Source organism: Microcebus murinus, chromosome 31 (assembly GCF_040939455.1).
Source record: "Microcebus murinus isolate Inina chromosome 31, M.murinus_Inina_mat1.0, whole genome shotgun sequence".
NCBI lineage: Eukaryota > Metazoa > Chordata > Mammalia > Primates > Cheirogaleidae > Microcebus > Microcebus murinus.
This window is the reverse complement of record NC_134134.1, coordinates 988043-1007840: the sequence shown is the minus strand read 5'-3', so window position 1 is coordinate 1007840 and position 19798 is coordinate 988043. Positions and strand designations below refer to the sequence as shown.

Below are 19798 nucleotides of genomic sequence, written 5' to 3'. Positions count from 1 at the left end.
CAATGGTGTGTCAAATTTGTTTATTTTTTCAAAGAACCAACTTTTGTTTTATTGATCTCCTGAATAGCTTCCCTGTTTTCAATTTCCTTTAGTTCTGATTTGATCTTGTTGATTTCACTTCTTCTGCTGAGTTTGGGGTTGGTCTGTTCTTGTTTTCCCAGCTCTTTGAGTCGTTTCATTAGATTGTCTATTTGTGATCTTCTTGTCTTTTGGTTATAGGCATTTATGGAGATAAACCTTCCTCTCAGAACTGCTTTAGCTGTGTCCCAGAGGAGTTGATAACTTGTCTCTGCATTGTCGTTTTCTTCATAGAATTTTTTTATTTCCGTCTTGATTTCTTCATTGATGAAGTCATCATTTAGTAGGAGGTTGTTTAATTTCCACGTTTTTGTGTAGAAATGTGAGTTTCTGTTAGGGTTGATTTCTAGTTTTATTCTACTGTGATCTGAGAAGGTACATGGTATGATTTCTATTTTTTTTAAATTTCTTGAGGTTTACTTTGTGTCTTAGGATATGGTCAATCTTAGAGAATGTCCCGTGAGCTGATGAGAAGAACGTATATTCAGTGGATTTTGGGTAGAATGTTCTGTAAATGTCAGTCAGACCCAATTGTTCTAGAGTTTTGTTTAACTCCATTATTTCTTTATTAATTTTCTGTTTGGAGGATCTGTCTCGTGCCGTCAGTGGGGTGTTGAAATCTCCAGCGATTATGGAGTTGCTATTAATCCCTTTGCTTAGCTCCAGTAAGGTTTGCTTTATGAATCTGGGTGCACCTAAGTTGGGTGCATATATATTTAAAATTGTTATCTCTTCTTTTTGAACTGTGCCCTTCACCATTATATAATGACCCTCTTTGTCTTTCACTACTTTTGTTGGTTTAAAAACTAAATCATCTGAAATTAGAACTGCCATACCAGCCTTCTTTTGGCTTCTATTTGCTTGGAATATTGATCTCCACCCTTTTATTTTTAGTCTATATGCATCCTTGCAGGTTAGATGTGTTTCCTGAAGACAGCATATACTTGGCCTGTATTTTCTTATCCATTCAGCCAGCCTATGTCTCTTGAGTGGAGAGTTTAAGCCATTCACATTTATTGAGAGAACTGATAGGTAAGGTAGATTACTGATCATTCTGTTGGGTTGGATGTTGTTGCTATGATTTCTGTCTTGAGCCATTGTAATATCTGGCCTTTAATATCTCTGGGTTTTGGTTGTTTTTATATTCGTGGGTTATTATTATGATGTTCCGTGCGTAACGCTGTTTTAAGTACTTCTTGTAGGGCTGGTCTTGTCTTGGTGAATTCTCTGAGCCTTTGCTTGTCTGAGAATGTTTTTATTTCTCCTTCATAAACGAAGCTTAGTTTTACAGGGAATAATATTCTAGGCTGGGCATTGTTTTGTTTCAAAAGAGTGAGAATGGGGCCCCAGTCTCTCCTTGCTTGTAAAGTCTCATTAGAGAAGTCTGATGTTATTCGAATTGGCTTTCCCTTGTATGTTACTTGCTTCTTTTGTCTTACAGCTCTTAGAAAGGCCTCTTTAGTTGATACTTTGGTCAGTCTGATGATTGCATGTCGTGAAGTCTTCCTGTTTGTGTTGCATCTCCCAAGCGTCCTCTGAGCTTCTTGAACTTGTATATCAAGATTTTGAGCAAGGCCTGGAAAATTTTCCTCTATTATATCTTCAAACGGCTTGTCCAACACTTGAGTGTTGTCTTCTTCCCCTTCTTGTAACCTTATGACCCTCACATTAGGTTTCTTCACATAATCCCACAGCTTTTGTAGCCTTTGCTCTTTTTTTTTTTGTTTCTCTGCTTTATTTCTGTGACTGATTTTTTTAATTGGAGGGAGTTATCTTCAAGCTCTGAGATTCTTTCTTCTGTTTGATCTACCGTGTTCTTGAGACTTTCCACTGTATTTTGTAGTCCCTAGAATTGATTCTTCATTTCCAGGAGTTCGGTTACACATTTCTTCATTGTGTCTATTTCTTTTCCCATATCCTGGAGGCTTTTTGTGGTTTCTTTGTGTTGGTTATTCAGTTGTTGTTGTTGCAGCTGGGTGAATGTTCTTATGATCCACATATGAAATTACTCTTCTGTCATATTGGTTGCCTGATTTTGGTCGGTGTCCTTTTCTAGGGGGCTGGTGCTCCTCTTTGGGGTGTGTTTTCCGTTTGGTTCTTCATATTTCCTGAGTTCTTTCGCTGATTTCTTCCCATGTCGATCAGTTGTTGTTTCTTTCCTTAAGTTATTGTTTGGGTATTCACACACCTTGTTTAGTTTCTGAGGCTTTAGGTGGTGTCTGTGGGTGAAATTGGACCACTCCCTGTATATTGAGTCAGTGGGTGCCGTGGAAAAGCTGTGCAGGATGCCGTCCCTGTCAGTAGGTGGCGTTTGCTTGGAGGAACAGGCTATGCTGTTGATTTTGTGTCCTGTTATCTGCTTTTGTTCTGGGCGGAGCTGGGTTGGGTAAGCCTGCCCTCAGGCCATTAGCTTGGGTCAAAATTCTGTGCTCTGCTTCCAGGGAAAGCTGTCAGGGTGGGGCTGAATGGTCCCGCTCAGCCAGAAAGTCTGCGTGTTGTGGTGTGGCTGTCTGATACCCGCAGTCTGGAGGGGGCCACACTTCTTTCCACCTTCCTCAATTCCGCAGCTACTCCTGGGCCTCTGCCAGCAGGCCAGACCACAAGCCACCAGGCCTCTCCGGACTGTCATGCCCATGGGGAGGTTCCCTGCAATGGAATGCCACCTGGGTTAGGCACACGGCCTCCTCCTGGGAGGAGGGTTGCCCTCTAGCTTGCTAATCCACCCCCGGAGGCACACACACCCCAGTAGGCTGTTCACGTATAACCTCTCTGTGCCCTGGGCAATGCTAGCGCTCGGTGCAGGGGATCTGGTCTGCAGGTCCCACCTCTGGGTCCCAGAGTTCAAACTGTATCCCCACCAGGGAGAGGATTTCCGGTCCTAATTCACCCACAGGGAGCCAAAGCTGGGTCTATGTCTCTCAGCCTCTGAGTCTGCACCGTTTTCCTGGGAACTCCGTGCCAGCTGCACCTGGGAGGGCGGGCGGGTAGGGAGCTCACAGTCTGAGTTCCCCTGAGTCAGGTGTAGGGTCTCAAAAGGGAAGGTCCCGTTCCCTGGAGGTGCCTCTGGCTGGTGGCTGTATTGTCTCTCTGGGCATCTGTGGGTAGGGCCGGCGGAGGGGAGGAGGAGGCAATATTGTGCCTGCCGTGCGGCTCGGGTCTGTGCACCCGGAGCTGCCCGGAGGAAGTTGGGAACCTGTTGCCACGTCTGCTACAGGCTCACCACTGGCTGGCGGCAGCGGTCTCTGGGCTGATGTCCGCAGGTCTCTCCACCCATTGGGAAGCCCACCAGCAGTCCCAAATGCAGGGGAGGGGAAACAGCAAATCCACATACCCTTGCCGTTGGTCTCTGGGCTGCTCCGGTGGTCTCAGCCTCCAGTTCTCCTCAGCAGCCTCCTCCCGTGGAGTCTCTCTGGGTCTCAGGTACCCCTCCTTCGGCCCTCGTCCGCTGTATGCTCGTCTTCTTGCTTCTTTCCTCTAATTTCTGCTAGAATCTGTCTTTTCTGCAGTGACACTCTGTCTGGCGGTGTTTTTCGTCCGCCATCTTGCTCCACCTTACAATTTGTTTTGTGAGGCAGTCTGGATGATATGTTATGTTTGGACTAAGAAAAAATTGAATAGAATCAATTCGTCTAACAAAGGCAGTATCAATAACTGCACAAATTATAAAATAAATGGCAAAAAACTGGAGATAATTATGAAATGAAAGAAGCAGTATTTGCATTTATAAAATCTGAGAGTTGGTTGTTCCGTTTGTCTCTTCACTCCACAGGCAAAATCAATGACTTTTTTACCCTGGACATATTCAATTTCTTCTCTGGAGCCACTAGCTCACTCCCACAGAAATATTGACTGGTAATTATGAAGCATCTATTAGATATCTAACACTATCCTGTACTTATTTCTCCTATTTAAATATAAATTCAACCCCATAATTTATAAATCCTTCTAGTGTTTACCTGAACAAAGTAGCCTGATAAACTCAATAAATCAAATAGTTCTATGACCAAAAGTAAAAGAAAAAGTAACCAAAAAGTGCTTTCAATATGCTTCCCTAATTAGAATGAAAATATAGAATGTACTAACTAAAATTAAATTACACGGTGGAATTATTCATACCTTCAGGTAATTTTATGAGCACCATTAAGTTTTATAACAATCCTTGCTGTAATTTCTGAACTGGTCATATACACAATACTTAATGAACTTTGAAATAATAAAATAACATAGTTAGCCTAGCATGAGTAATAAGCATGTAATAACAGGGGATAGGCATGGGCAAGTTCCCATTCTGAAGCTTTAGGGTCTTAAACAATTAATTCAAATAAAGCGAACAAAATATCTATTTTCAGAAACTTGTAAGTTTCTAATTTGCTAATAAATTCTCTACACTGTTGAAATTACCCATTTTGTCTAATATTTCTTCTTTTCTGCTCAAAATAAGTGTACATCCACAGTCACACAAACATAATTACTTACTCTGTAAGTATGCTACAACTATAGTTCAACTTACCTGTGATGTATTTATATATTTGATTCAATATAAATAAAAAATAAGCTTATCTGTTTCACTGGCAGGAAGGTTGCTTATTGAAAGAAAAATGTAGGCTAGAAATTAACAAGTACTCATTCCATGTTCAGAAATGTATGGCTTTTCATTAAGTGCAAAATCTTTATTATAAGTATTAGAGCAACAATGTAATTATAAATATAATGAAAAAAAGCTTTGGAAACATTATTCTTCAAAGTAGAGCCACTGATAAAAAGGATCACAAATGATGTCTTTGTACTGTGTAACCCAACAGTACAATTTTACAATCCATTATCTCCAACTATGACTAACATGGGATAGGTTAAAGTTGGTGCAAATAACACTTCATTCTATCTACAAAATGTTTGACACATTAAAAATATTTTTAATTTAATGAAACATATTAAGTTTACATGTTATCTAAAAACATTCCAAATATCATTCTACTTTATTATTGTAATGTGCAATTATAAAACAATTTATTTCTAATATTGTCATTTTTTCATTCTGATTATAATGAGTAGAATATGAGTCTGTATACCTACATCATACATCACTTGAAATACTGTTTGTTATAAGAAAACTCCATAGTACCTCTCCATTTCATAAATCTTACATATTAGTGTTTTCAATTTTCCATGGAAAAGTACATGAATAATGAGTACTTAATATAGAAAGACTGTATTCTTAAGATAGAATAAATGTGATGTAGCTATCATTAACCACACACATTCACATACACGCAAAGAATGAAAGCATAACATCTGGTATATTTAAAGTTGAAAAACATCAGTATTTGCATGTCAAAAATAGCAAAAAATTATACTTTATTACATTAAACCGCACACTGACCAGAAAGTGTATATTACATGTAATTATAACTCTCAAAAAGTCTCCCACTTTTTTAAAGCTGACATACAAAAAAAATCAACTAACTATTTTAACTGGGTGTTCTCTATAATAAAAAACTTGGTTTAAAGAAATGTGAGAATATTTTAGTGACTCAGTGCATTGCCCTGTGAGTCCTCTGATATCTGTTTAGACTTGATTCTTGACTAAGTGGTTCTGAAATTTATTATATCTGTATTGTAGTTTTAAGTATCAAATTTTTATTGTTCTCTAAGGTGTATCTTTTGCATAAATATATTTTCACATTCATTATATTTGTAAGATTTCTATTCCTTAAAATTTTTGTGATGTTGAGCAATGTTTGAGAAAATATTGGGGCATTTCTTTCAGTGTAAGTTCTCCCATGTCCAATAAGATCTCTGTTATAACTAAAGCTATTGTCAGCTCTCTACATTATTATAGTTTACTGTAAGTACTGTTGTGCATTTTAAGGCTAATACTTTGGGAAAGCAATTCCATACACATTACATTTATCTAACATTTATCTAGTATGATTTCTTTGATGTTCGATAAAATGTGAGCAGTTTTTAAAGATTTTGCCACAATATACACATTTGTAGAAATTTTCTCTAATATGAATTCTTTTATATAGAGGTGTGAGCACTGGGACAATGTTTTGCCACATTCCTCACATTTGTATGGTTTCTTTCCTGTATGGATTCATTTAGGTAGAGTGAGGTCTCTTAGCCTGGTAAAGGCTTTGCCACATTCTTACATTTTTAGGGTTTCTCTCCAGTATGGATTCTTTTATGTCGAGTAAGGTGTGTGCACTGGGTAAATGCTTTGCCACATTCTTCACATTTGTAGGGTTTCTCTCCAGTATGAATTCTTTTATGTTGAGTAAGGTTTGAGGAGTGCTTAAAGGCTTTGCCACATTCTTCACATTTGTGGGGCTTCTCTCCAGTATGAATTATTTTATGTTGAGTAAGGTTTGTGCACTGGGTAAAGGCTTTTCCACACTCTTCACATTTGTATGGTTTCTCTCCCATATGAATTCTTTTATGTAGAGTAAGGCTTGTACGCCAGGCAAAGGCTTTGCCACATTCTTCACATTTGTAGGGTTTCTCTCCAGTATGGATCCTTTTATGTTGAGTAAGGGTTGAGGACTGGGTAAAGGATTTGCCACATTCCTCACATTTGTAAGGTTTCTCTCCTGTATGAATTCTTTTATGTTCAGTAAGGTATGTGCACTGGGTAAAGGCTTTTCCACATTCTTCACATTTGTAGGGTTTCTCTCCAGAATGGATTCTTTTATGTTGAGAAAGCTGTATGCACTGGGTAAATGCTTTGCCACATTCTTCACATTTGTATGGTTTCTCTCCCATATGCATTCTTTTATGTAGAGTAAGATTTGTACACCGGTCAAAGGCTTTGCCACATTCTTCACATTTGTAGGGTTTCTCTTCACTATGGATTCTTTTATGTTGAGTAGGGTGTGTGCACTGGTTAAAGAATTTGCCACATTCTTTACATTTGTATGGTTTCATTCCCATATGAATTCTTTTATGTAGAGTAAGGATTATACGCTGGGGAAAGGCTTTGCCACATTCATAACATTTGTAGGGTTTCTCTCCAGTGTGGATTCTTTTATGTTGAGTAAGTATTGAGGACTGGTTAAAGGCTTTGCCACATTCTTCACATTTGTAGGGCTTCTCTTCAGTGTGAATTCTCCCATGTCTAATAAGTTTTGAGCAACAGTTAAAGGATTTTCCACATTCTTCACACCTGTAGGATTTCTCTGTCGTATGAAATTTCCTATGTCCAGATACATTAGAGCTGTGATTAAACATTTTGGCACATTCATTAAGTTTGAATCTTTTTTCTCCAGTATGTCTTGTTTTATGTCTATTTAGATTTGATGATTTACTAAAGACTTTTATACATTTATAACATTTAAAGATTTTTCTATGGCAACTTGACAGACATTGGGTAAGACCATCAGAACATATTTTCTGCTTCTTACACTCAACCACACAATCCCATTCTCTTTTTAAGTGTACATTTTCAAGGCCACAGCTTCCATATAGTCTCAGTATTGATTTCTGAAATGGATCTTTTATGGCTTGCTCTGGCAGTAGGTCTTTGGTGGAATGGGAAGACAGTTCTGAAAGAAATGAAAATAACAAAGTATCTCACTGACTAGACTCAGGTGAATATATTTCACAATTTGAATATATAAAACTGTAGAAAGCAAATTAGCAAGGGTATCTATCATCCATGTATGACCTTAAAAATATACTGTCATATATACTATCATAGATGTATGACCTTAAAAATATACTGACAACCAATATTCTTTTAAAAATCATAACTTCTAATTGTTCATAGATATCTAAATTAGAATAACACCAAAAACCACATGGAAGGGGAAGGAAACTTTGTTGCATTTACCCACCAAAGCCCTTCCTCCATGCTGATACTGAGTTATGACTTTAGTAGAAAAATCCATGTCCTAGATTTCCTACCAAAAGAGAATGAAACTATAGGCAAATGTCAACATATCTGTTTTATCATAGCCTTTCCAAAGAGTAGTTTCTATCTTCCAGGAAAACTACATAACTCTATGGGAAAAATATGCATATATCAAGAATAAAATTCTGCATTATCATAATGTTGGTGCAAAATCTTAATTATGCTATAAAATTTGAAAGGCAGTGGGGCGGAGCAAGATGGCGGATGAATAACACCTCCAGACAGAGGGTCTCTGCAGAAAAGACAGATTCTAGCAGAAACTAGAGGAAAGAAGCAAGAAGACGAGCATACAGCGGACAAGGGCCGGAAGGAGGGGTACCTGAGACCCCCGGAGACTCCACGGGAGGAGGCTGCGGAGGAGAACTGGAGGCTGAGACCACCGGAACAGCCCAGAGACCAGCGGCAAGGGTAGGTGGATTTGCTGTTTCCCCTCCCCTGCATTCGGGACTGCTGGTGGGCTCCCCAGTGGGTGGAGAGACCTGCGGACACCAGCCCAGAGACTGCCACCGCCTGCCAACGGTGAGCCTGTAGCAAACGTGGCACCAGGTTCCCAACTTCCTCCGGGCACCTCCGTGTGCACGGACACGAGCCGCGCGGCAGGCGCCATATTGCCTCCTCCTCCCCTCAGCCGACACTACCCGCGGCTGCCCAGAGAGACAATACATCCACCAGCCGGAGGCACCCCCAGGGAATGGGACCTTCCCATTTGGGACCCCGCCCGCCCTCCCAGGTGCTGCTGGCACCGTGTTCCCAGGAAAACGGTGCCGACTCAGAGGCTGAGAGACATAGACCCAGCTTGGGCTCCCTGTGGGTGAATTAGGACCAGAAATCCTCTCCCTGGTGGGAATACAGATTGAACTCTGGGACCCAGAGGTCGGACCTGCAGACCAGATCCCCTGCACCAAGGGCTAGCATTGCCCGGGGCACAGAAGGGTTATACGTGACCAGCCTACTGAGGTCTCTGTGCCTCCCGGGGTGGATCGGCGTCCTAGAGGGCAACCCTCCTCCCAGGAGGAGGCCGTGCGCCCAACCCAGGTGGCTTTCCTGTGCAGGGAACCTCCCCACCGGCATCACAGTCCGGGGAGGCCTGGCAGCTTGTGGTCTGGCCTGCTGGCAGAGGCCCAGGAGTAGCTGCGGAGTTGGGGAGGGTGGAAAGAAGTGAGGCCTGCTGCAGACTGCGGGTCTCAGACAGCCCCACCCCCACACCCAGACTTTGTGGCTGGGCAGGATCATTCTAGCCCCACCCTGACAGCTTTCCCTGGATGCAGAGCACAGAACTTTGACCCCTGCTAACGGCCTGAGGGAAGGCTTACCCACCCAAGCTCCGCCCAGAACGAGAGCTGATAACAGGACTCAAAATCAACACCATAGCCTGTTCTTCCAAGCAAATGCCACCTACTGACAGGGACGGCATCTTGCACAGCCTTTCCACGGCACCCACTGACTCAATATACAGGGAGTGGTCCAATTTCACCCACAGGCACCACCTAAGGCCTCAGAAACTAAACAAGGTGTGTGAATACCCAAACAATAACCTAAGGAAAGAAACAACAAATGATCGACATGGGAAGAAAGCAGCAAAAGAACTCAGGAAATATGAAGAACCAAACGGAAAACACACCCCCAAAGAGGAGCACCAGCCCCCTAGAAACGGACACCGACCAAAATCAGGCAACCAATATGACAGAAGAGGAATTTCGTATATGGAACATAAGAACACTCACCCAGCTGCAACAACAACTCAATAACCAACACCAAGAAACCACTAAGTCTCCAGGATATAAGAAAAGAAATAGACACATTGAAGAAAAGTGTAACCGAACTCCTGGAAATGAAGAATCAATTCAAGGAACTACAAAATACAGTGGAAAGTCTCAAGAACAGGGTAGATCAAACAGAAGAAAGAATCTCAGAGCTTGAAGATAACACCCTCCAATTAAATAAATCAGTCACAGCAATAGAGCAGAGAAACAAGAGAAAAGAGCAAAGCCTACAAGAGCTGTGGGATTTTGTGAAGAAACCTAATGTGAGGGTCATAGGGTTACAAGAAGGGGAAGAAGACAACACTCAAGGGTTGGACAAGCCGTTTGAAGATATAATAGAGGAAAATTTTCCAGGCCTTGCTCAAAATCTTGATATACAAGTTCAAGAAGCTCAGAGGACCCCAGGGAGATTCAACGCAAACAGGAAGACGTCACGACATGCAGTCATCAGACAGACCAAAGTATCAACTAAAGAGGCCCTTCTAAAAGCTGTAAGACAAAAGAAGCAAGTAACATACAAGGGAAAGCCAATTCGAATAACATCAGACTTCTCTAATGAGACTTTACAAGCAAGGAGAGACTGGGGCCCCATTCTCACTCTTTTGAAATAAAACAATGCCCAGCCTAGAATATTATTCCCTGTAAAACTAAGCTTCGTTTATGAAGGAGAAATAAAAACATTCTCAGACAAGCAAAGGCTCAGAGAATTCACCAAGACAAGACCAGCCCTACAAGAAGTACTTAAATCAGCGTTACGCACGGAACATCATAATAATAACCCACGAATATAAAAACAACCAAAACCCAGAGATATTAAAGCCCAGATATTACAATGGCTCAAGACAGAAATCATAGCAACAACATCCAACCCAACAGAATGATCAGTAATCTACCTTACCTATCAGTTCTCTCAATAAATGTGAATGGCTTAAACTCTCCACTCAAGAGACATAGGCTGGCTGAATGGATAAGAAAATACAGGCCAAGTATATGCTGTCTTCAGGAAACACATCTAACCTACAAGGATGCATATAGACTAAAAATAAAAAGGTGGAGATCAATATTCCAAGCAAATAGAAGCCAAAAGAAGGCTGATGTGGCAGTTCTAATTTCAGACGATTTAGTTTTTAAACCAACAAAAGTAGTAAAAGACAAAGAGGGTCATTATATAATGGTGAAGAGCACAGTCCAACAAGAAGAGATAACAATTTTAAATATATATGCACCCAACTTAGGTGCACCCAGATTCATAAAGCAAACCTTACTGGAGCTAAGCAAAGGGATTAATAGCAACTCCATAATCGCCGGAGATTTCAACACCCCACTGACGGCACAAGACAGATCCTCCAAACAGAAAATTAATAAATAAATAATGGAATTCAACAAAACTCTAAAACAGTTGGGTCTGACTGACATTTACAGAACATTCTACCCAAAATCCACTGAATATACGTTCTTCTCATCAGCTCACGGGACATTCTCTAAGATTGACCATATCGTAGGACACAAAGAAAATCTCAAGAAATTTAAAAAAATAGAAATCATACCATGTACCTTCTCAGATCACAGTGGAATAAAACTAGAAATCAACCCCAACAGAAACTCACATTTCTACACAAAAACGTGGAAATTAAACAACCGCCTACTAAATGATTACTTCATAAATGAAGAAATCAAGACAGAAATAAAAAAGTTCTATGAAGAAAACGACATGGAGAGACAAGTTATCAACTCCTCTGGGACACAGCTAAAGCAGTTCTCAGAGGAAAGTTTATCTCCATAAATGCCTATAACCAAAAGACAAGAAGATCACAAATAGGCAATCTAATGAAACGACTCAAAGAGCTAGAAAAAGAAGAACAGACCAACCCCAACCCCAGCAGAAGAAGTGAAATCAACAAGATCAAATCAGAACTAAACGAAATTGAAAACAGGAAAGCTATTCAGGAGATTAATAAAACAAAAAGTTGGTTCTTTGAAAAAATAAACAAAATTGACACACCATTGGCTAAGCTAACGAAAAGCAGAAAAGAGAAATCTCTAATAAGCTCCATCAGGAATAAAAAAGGAGATATCACAACTGATGCCAAAGAAATACAAGATACAATTTATGAATACTACAAAATTCTTTATGCACACAAACTGGAAAATGTGGAGGAAATGGACAAATTTCTAGAAACACACAGCCTCCCTAGGCTCAACCAGGAAGAAATAGATTCCCTGAACAGACCAATCTCAACAGCTGAAGTAGAAACAGCAATTAAAAATCTCCCTAAAAAGAAAAGTCCCGGTCCAGATGGCTTCACACCTGAATTTTACCATACTTACAAAGAAGAACTAGTACCTATCTTGCAGAAACTATTCCACAACATCGAGAAGAACGGAAACCTCTCTGACACCTTTTATGAAGCGAATATTACTCTGATACCAAAACCAGGAAAGGATGCAACAAAAAAAGAAAACTACAGACCAATATCCCTAATGAATATAGATGCAAAAATTTTCAACAAAATCTTAGCTAACCGAATACAGACACTTATCAAAAAAATAATCCACCACGACCAAGTGGGATTCATCCCAGGGATGCAGGGATGGTTCAACATACGTAAATCTATAAATGCAATTCACCACATAAACAGAAGCAAAAACAAAGACCACATGATTCTTTCAATAGATGCAGAAAAAGCTTTTGACAAAATTCAACACCCTTTCATGATACGAACACTTAAGAAAATAGGCATAGAAGGGACATACTTAAAAATGATACAAGCCATATATGACAGACCCATAGCCAACATCATACTGAATGGAGAAAGATTGAAATCATTCCCACTTAGAACTGGAACCAGACAAGGCTGCCCACTATCTCCACTTCTGTTCAACATAGTGCTGGAAGTCTTGGCTACAGCAATCAGACGGGAAAATGGAATCAAAGGTATCCAAATAGGGGCAGAAGAGATCAAACTTTCACTGTTTGCTGATGGTATGATATTGTATCTAGAAAACCCCAAGGATTCAACCAAGAAACTCCTGGAACTGATCAATGAATTTAGTAAAGTCTCAGGATACAAAATCAATACACAGAAATCAGAGGCATTCATATACGCCAACAACAATGTAATTGAGAACCAGATCAAAGACTCAATTCCCTTCACAATAGCAACAAAGAAATTAAAGTACCTAGGAATATATTTAACCAAAGAGGTAAAAGATCTCTACAGAGAGAACTATTAAACACTGTGGAAGGAAATAGCAGAGGATGTAAACAGATGGAAATCCATACCATGCTCGTGGATCAGCAGACTCAATATCATCAAATTGTCTATGCTATCCAAACTGATCTACAGATTCAATGCAATACCTATTAAAATCCCATCAGCATTCTTCACAGATATAGAAAAAATAATTTTACGCTTCGTATGGAACCAAAGAAGACCCCGAATATCAAGAGCAATTCTAGGCAACAAAAACAAAATAGGAGGCATTAATATGCCAGATATCAAACTATACTACAAAGCTGTAGTAATTAAAACAATCTGGTATTGGCACAAAAACAGGAATATTGACCAGTGGAACAGATGTGAGAATCCTGATATAAAACCATCCTCATATAGCCATCTAATCTTTGACAAAGCAGACAAAAACATACGCTGGGGAAAAGAATCCCTCTTCAATAAATGGTGCTGGGAAAACTGGATAGCCACCTATAGAAGGCTAAAACAGGACCCACACCTTTCACCTTTCACAAAAACCAACTCACGCTGGATAACTGACTTAAACCTAAGGTATTAAACTATTAGAACTCTAGAGGAAAAAGTTGGAAACACTCTCCTAGACATCGGCCTGGGCAAAGAGTTTATGAAGAAGTCCCCAAAGGCAATCACAGCAGCAACAAAAATAAATAAATGGGACATGATCAAACTACAAAGCTTCTGCACAGCCAAAGAAATAGTCATGAAAGTAAACAGACAACCTACAGAATGGGAGAAAATTTTTGCATCCTATGCATCCGATAAGGGACTGATAACTAGAATATACTTAGAACTCACGAAAATTAGGAAGAAAAAATCAAATAACCCCATTAAAAAGTGGGCAAAGGACTTGAACAGAAATTTTTCTAAAGAAGACAGAAGAATGGCCAACAAACATATGAAGAAATGCTCAACATCTCTAACCATCAGGGAAATGCAAATGACAACCACAATGAGATATCACTTAACCCCAGTGAGAATGGCCTTTATCAAAAAATCTCCAAACAATAAATGCTGGCGTGGTTGCGGAAAGAGAGGAACACTCCTACACTGCTGGTGGGACTGCAAACTAGTTCAACCTCTGTGGAAAGCAATATGGAGATACCTTAAAGCGATACAAGTGAATCTACCATTTGATCCAGCAATCCCATTGCTGGGCATCTACCCAAATGATCCAGTGACACTCTACAAAAAAGACACCTGCACTCGAATGTTTATAGCAGCACAATTCATAATTGCAAGGCTGTGGAAACAGCCCAAGTGCCCATCAATCCAAGAATGGATTAATAAAATGTGGTATATGTATACCATGCAGTACTATTCAGCTCTAAGAAACAATGGTGATATAGCACATCTTATATTTTCCTGGTTAGAGCTGGAACCCATACTACTAAGTGAAGTATCCCAAGAATGGAAAAACAAGCACCAGATATATTCTCCAGCAAACTGGTATTAACTGAGTAGCACCTAAGTAGACACATAGGTGCTACAGTAATAGGGTATTGGGCAGGCGGGAGGGGGAGGGAGGCGGGTATATACATACATAATGAGTGAGATGTGCACCATCTGGGGGATGGTCCTGATGGAGACTCAGAGTTTTGGGGGGAGGGGGGGAAATGGGCATTTATTGAAACCTTAATATCTGTACCCCCATAATATGCCAAAATTAAAAAAAAATTTGAAAGGCAAAATAAGAAAATTATTATTTCCATGTGTTAATTTGTACACAATATAAAGAGAATTAATTATTGACATCGATATCATAAAGGTGAGGGCAGAGGTAAAGATTAAGAATTTTTGTATGCAACCGAAGTTAAGTAGTTATCCATTTAACATAAGTTGCAAGTTCAAAAGATTTTTCATAGTTCTCATGGTGAACATCAAAAAAATGTTTATAGAGATAAAAAAAAGCTAGGAAAAGAAACAAAATATGTCACTAAAAATCAGTGGGGTACAATGCAGAACAGAAGGAGAGGAAAGAAAGAAAAGATAGTGACAAAAGTCATATAAAACAATTAGCATTATAGAAATTGTAAATCCTTCCTTTGAGAAAATTATATAAATATTTATGTACTAGTGTTTCCAGTCAGAAGACACAGTTAAATAAAGGCACTTAAAAAATCCAACTATATTGTATCTAAAGTGACTTGACTTCATACCTGGTGAGAACAATAGACTAAAACTTGCAGAATATAGCAAGATATATCAGGAAAACATTTAGCATCTAAGAGCAGTGGAGTTCAAAATTATATTAGACACATTATTTTGAAGTGAAAAACATTATAATTTTTAAAATATAGTTTAAGTAAAAACTGTCACAAGAGACAAACAAGGGCATTAAATATAAAAAGTGGTCATTCACTGAGGGCTTATGAAAATAATACATATATATGGTATCTATCATTATCTCACATCAAGGTTTTCAAATATATTTTAAATAGCATTGACAGAATTGAAGAAAGAAAGGGACAGCAAAATAATAGGATTTTTTGATATTCTACTTTCAATAATAATAAAACCAGTCAAATATTTAATAAGAAAACAAAATATTTGAAAACACTATAGAGCAATTAGACCTAACAGATGTATTGGAAACACTCTACACAATAATAGTAGAATATACAATCTTCTTGATAGCTCATAAAACATTCTTCCTAAAAAACTACCTGTTCAGCCACAAGTCTTACCCAATTTTAGAAAGTTGAAATTTTACACACTTTAATTTTTGACTAGAATGGAATGAAACTGAAAATGAATTATAGAAGAAACATAGAAAAATTCACAAATATAAGAAAATCAACAACACACTCTTGAATATGTTCTTCTTCAAGGGAATAAGACCTACTGTTGTGAAGATGTCCAAATTGACCTACAGATTAAATGCAATTCCTTTCAAATTCTCAATTTCAGTTTTTGAATAATAAAAAAACAGCAAACTCTTCCTTCAGAAGTTTCATTAAATATAAATTGTTTAGACTCTCTAATGAAAAATAAGATGAATGTATCAATAAATACAAACAGAACCCTACAATATGCTGTCCTTTACCTCTAAAAAGTCAAACTGGTTAAAAGTAATTGTAAAAAAAATCTACATAAAAAATAAAAGGAGGATATCTTGGCCATAATTAAAGACAATACACTTTAAGTCAAAAACCTTTGAAAGTGACAAAGATTTTTATAAGGACAAAATGGGTCATTTAGGAGATATCTATGGTACAGAATACACATACACAGATAATATACATGGAATATACATATTTTAGCATGGATGTTTTAAAAAATATATTATATATCAGTGCTTCTAAATATGTTAAGAAAAAATGAATAAAAGTATGGACAGAAGTGTGCCAAGGAACACCTAGCAACACACTAGTTATAGAGACTGCAAGACCTCACTTTCAATGATGAATACAAAAATTTGACAAAAGATAAATAAGAAAACAGATAATGGGAAAAATTTATAGACCAGTTAGATGTAAAAGATATTTACAGAGCTCTTCAGTCAAAAGCAGCAGAATACACTATAGTTTCAATCATACATGGCAAATGTTGTTAGGACACTTAAGTCTCATGAAGTTGAAGAAACCTAAAAACATACAACATATATTTTTTGATATAAATGAAGTGGAACTAGAAATCAAAACTAGAAATCAAAAGCACAACACAAACTCACTAATACAAAAATATGTCAAAATTCAACACAATCTTTAATGCATTCATGTTCAATGGTCAGATGATTTTTAAAAGTTAAGATGTCAATACTATCCACAATGACATACAAATGTAATCAATGTCTATAATAGTCCTATCATACTTGTTTTGAGAATACATAAAAATAAATTGAAAAGTGTATTGGAACAATAAATAGCCAGACGGTTTTAGAAATACAAACAAGGAGTAATAGCACTTCTTGATTTGAAAACAAATCTACAGGAATAAAATAACGTGCTACTGCACAAAGACAAATAATGTGATGAAACAACAGAATGGAGAACCCAGAAATAAACCTTTGTGTCCATGACAAAATTAAGTTCCTCAAGATTACAATGACCATGCAATGAAAAAGAAGAGTCACTTCAACAAATGTTGTAGAAAACTGAATACTTATGGGAGAAAAAAATGATGTTGGTACCTTCCCTTGCACTATATAGAATATATCTTAAATAAATTAAATATTAAAACATAAGAAATACATGTATAAAACTCTTAGAGAAAATGTAAAGGAAACAACAGGATATTGGTCCTGGCAGTGTTTTAGCAGATGTAACATCAAATGCATAATCAAGAAAAAGGAAGAGAAGAAAAATGAGATTCTATCATTCTGCACAGGGGAAAAACTTAGTTGAGTAAGAATGCCGCCTACAAAATGGGGTAAAATAGATGCAAATCACATATTTGATAGAAGCGAACATCGTGAATAAATGAACAATGATTAAAATTCAAAAACAAAGGTGAATAACTTGACTAACTAATGGACAATACATTGATCTGGCATTTCTGCAAAGAAGATATACTAATGGCCAAACATAATTTGAAAGCAATCTAAAAATTGTTAATCTTTAGATACATGCAAAACAAAAACACAATGAGATATCACCTCACACCCATTACATTGAGAACTTTTAAATAAGTAAAAGCATATGCAGATACATACATATGGTGAGAATATAGAGAAACTAAAATGCTGCTATGTCATTCTGAACCTTTGATTCTAAAAATTATAAAAATTGAAATACAACACATCATAAATTTAAAATATATAAGGAGAGGAAATCAGCTATATGGTAGGAGGGGAAGGATCCACTTGTTTTATTTTACTCTTTCCCAAAGATCAACAAAAATTTGGCAGCCTTCACGGAAAATTTGGGGACTTAAATGGAAGGTTATTAAACTCTAGTGGAACCATAGATCTGGGGGGGTCATTTAGAATATTCAGGCTCTCATCCAGCTGACAAACTTAAGGACCTATTGTCCTGAATACAGACTGCAACATGGGTCAACCATCTTGGATACACAGAGTCTCCGATGGTTCCCTGTGACAAAGTGGGAGTGGTGCTGCTCATCCAGAGACTTTGGGAGAGACACAGCTATCTGCAGCCATGGAGGCAGACCTGAATAACTTGGGCTTGCTATCATCTGTAAAGCAGAACTGTGACTCTGCTACAGCTGTCTCAACTATAGTCCATGTCCAGTTCTTTCAGTGCATAGATCCACACAGCAACCTGCAGGGACTCTTCCAAGGTACTCATTGGGAGCCACGCCCACCCATGCTTATGGTATTAGCCCTAAAATATGCAGACTGAAATGAACAACCATACCCTAGTATGTGTCATACACATCCAAATCCTGAAGGCAACCAATTTACCCAGAAACAAGAGAGTATTGAAAACCACCCAAGCTCTTTGGAACTGGCCCACCAGATGCAGACTCCACTGCAGAACTAGGGGCAGACTTGTGTCCTAGCTACAGCCACTCTTCATTGAAAACCCAGTGGACATACCTTTAGTCTAAGTACTCAAAAGAAAAAAATCTTTACCTTCCAAATCCAGTTTATAAAACCTGGGAAAGGTATTTAATCCTTCATATGCACACATACCACCATAAGTATAATCTGCAACCACTGTTAATGCTACTATTTTATCATGTGACTACAACACCTAAGTAGAAATGTTTGGCAAGAACATGACAAGATCCACTCAAATTAGAAAAGAAAAACTAAAAATAACACTGTTTACAGATGACATTATCTTATAGATCAAAAACCATAAAGAAGAAAGGAAGAAAGCTATAAAAGTAATAACACCTCTAAGTTAAGTCACAGGATATAAAATTTACATATAGATAGCAGTTGTTTTTCTATACACTAATAAAGCAGACAATGAAAAAGGAAAACACTCATTTATAATATCATCAAGAAAATAGATGTCTAAGAAATAAATTTAACTAAAGTGCTTAAAAAAAACCCTTTACCCTGACTACCATAAGATATTAAAAAAAGAAATTGAAGATGGCATGAGTGAATAGAATGATATTATCCAAAACAATGTATACATTCAATGCACTCCCTATCCAAATTCTAGGGGCATTACTTGACAGTATTAACCAAAAACTTCTAATATTTGTATGATCTCTCAAATACCATTGATGAGCCCTATACAATAATGAGAAAGAAGAAAAAGGTTCCAGCATCACACTTTCTGATTTCAAACTAAATTTTAAGGTGGCAGTAATAAAATCAGCAAAATATGTGCATAAAAACCATCACAAATAACAATGGAGGAGAATGGAGAGCTCAGAAATAAACCAAAACTTACAAGATCAAGTAACATTTATCTAGGCACTAGCAATGCACAATGCAGAAAGTATGGCTCTTCAATGTTTGGTGCTGGAAAACTGGATACCCAAAAACAAATGAATAAAAGAAGACTATTGTTTCTTATATGGCACCCACAAACTAACTCCAGATGTAATAAAGATTTAAATGGAAGACATAAAACTGTAATGTTTCTAAAAAAAATAGTATAAAGAAAAGAAGAAATATGGGAAAGCCTTGACATAAGACTTGCAATTTTTTTTTTTTTTTTTTGGATATGAAACAATGTGCACTGGAACAAAATTGGAAAAATTTGGCCTCCATCAAACTTAAAATCCTCTGTACAGCAAGAAAAAAAATAGAAAGCATATACGATGGGAGAATATATTTTCAAAGTTTATATTGTATAATATTTTAATATCCAAAATATATAGGAAACTCATATTTTTCAAATGCAAAACAATGTCATCACACACTTAAATAT

The 19798-nt window shown here is 37.8% G+C and overlaps 1 protein-coding gene across 1 annotated transcript in view; it reads right to left on the bottom strand.

Moving 5' to 3' along the window:
* Positions 1 to 19798, bottom strand: part of LOC142865674 (uncharacterized) — a 144349-nt gene that overhangs the window by 81732 nt on the left and 42819 nt on the right. The window contains 1 exon segment of the mRNA XM_075998856.1: positions 6387 to 6621. Within this exon segment, the coding sequence (XP_075854971.1) occupies positions 6387 to 6621 (235 nt within the window).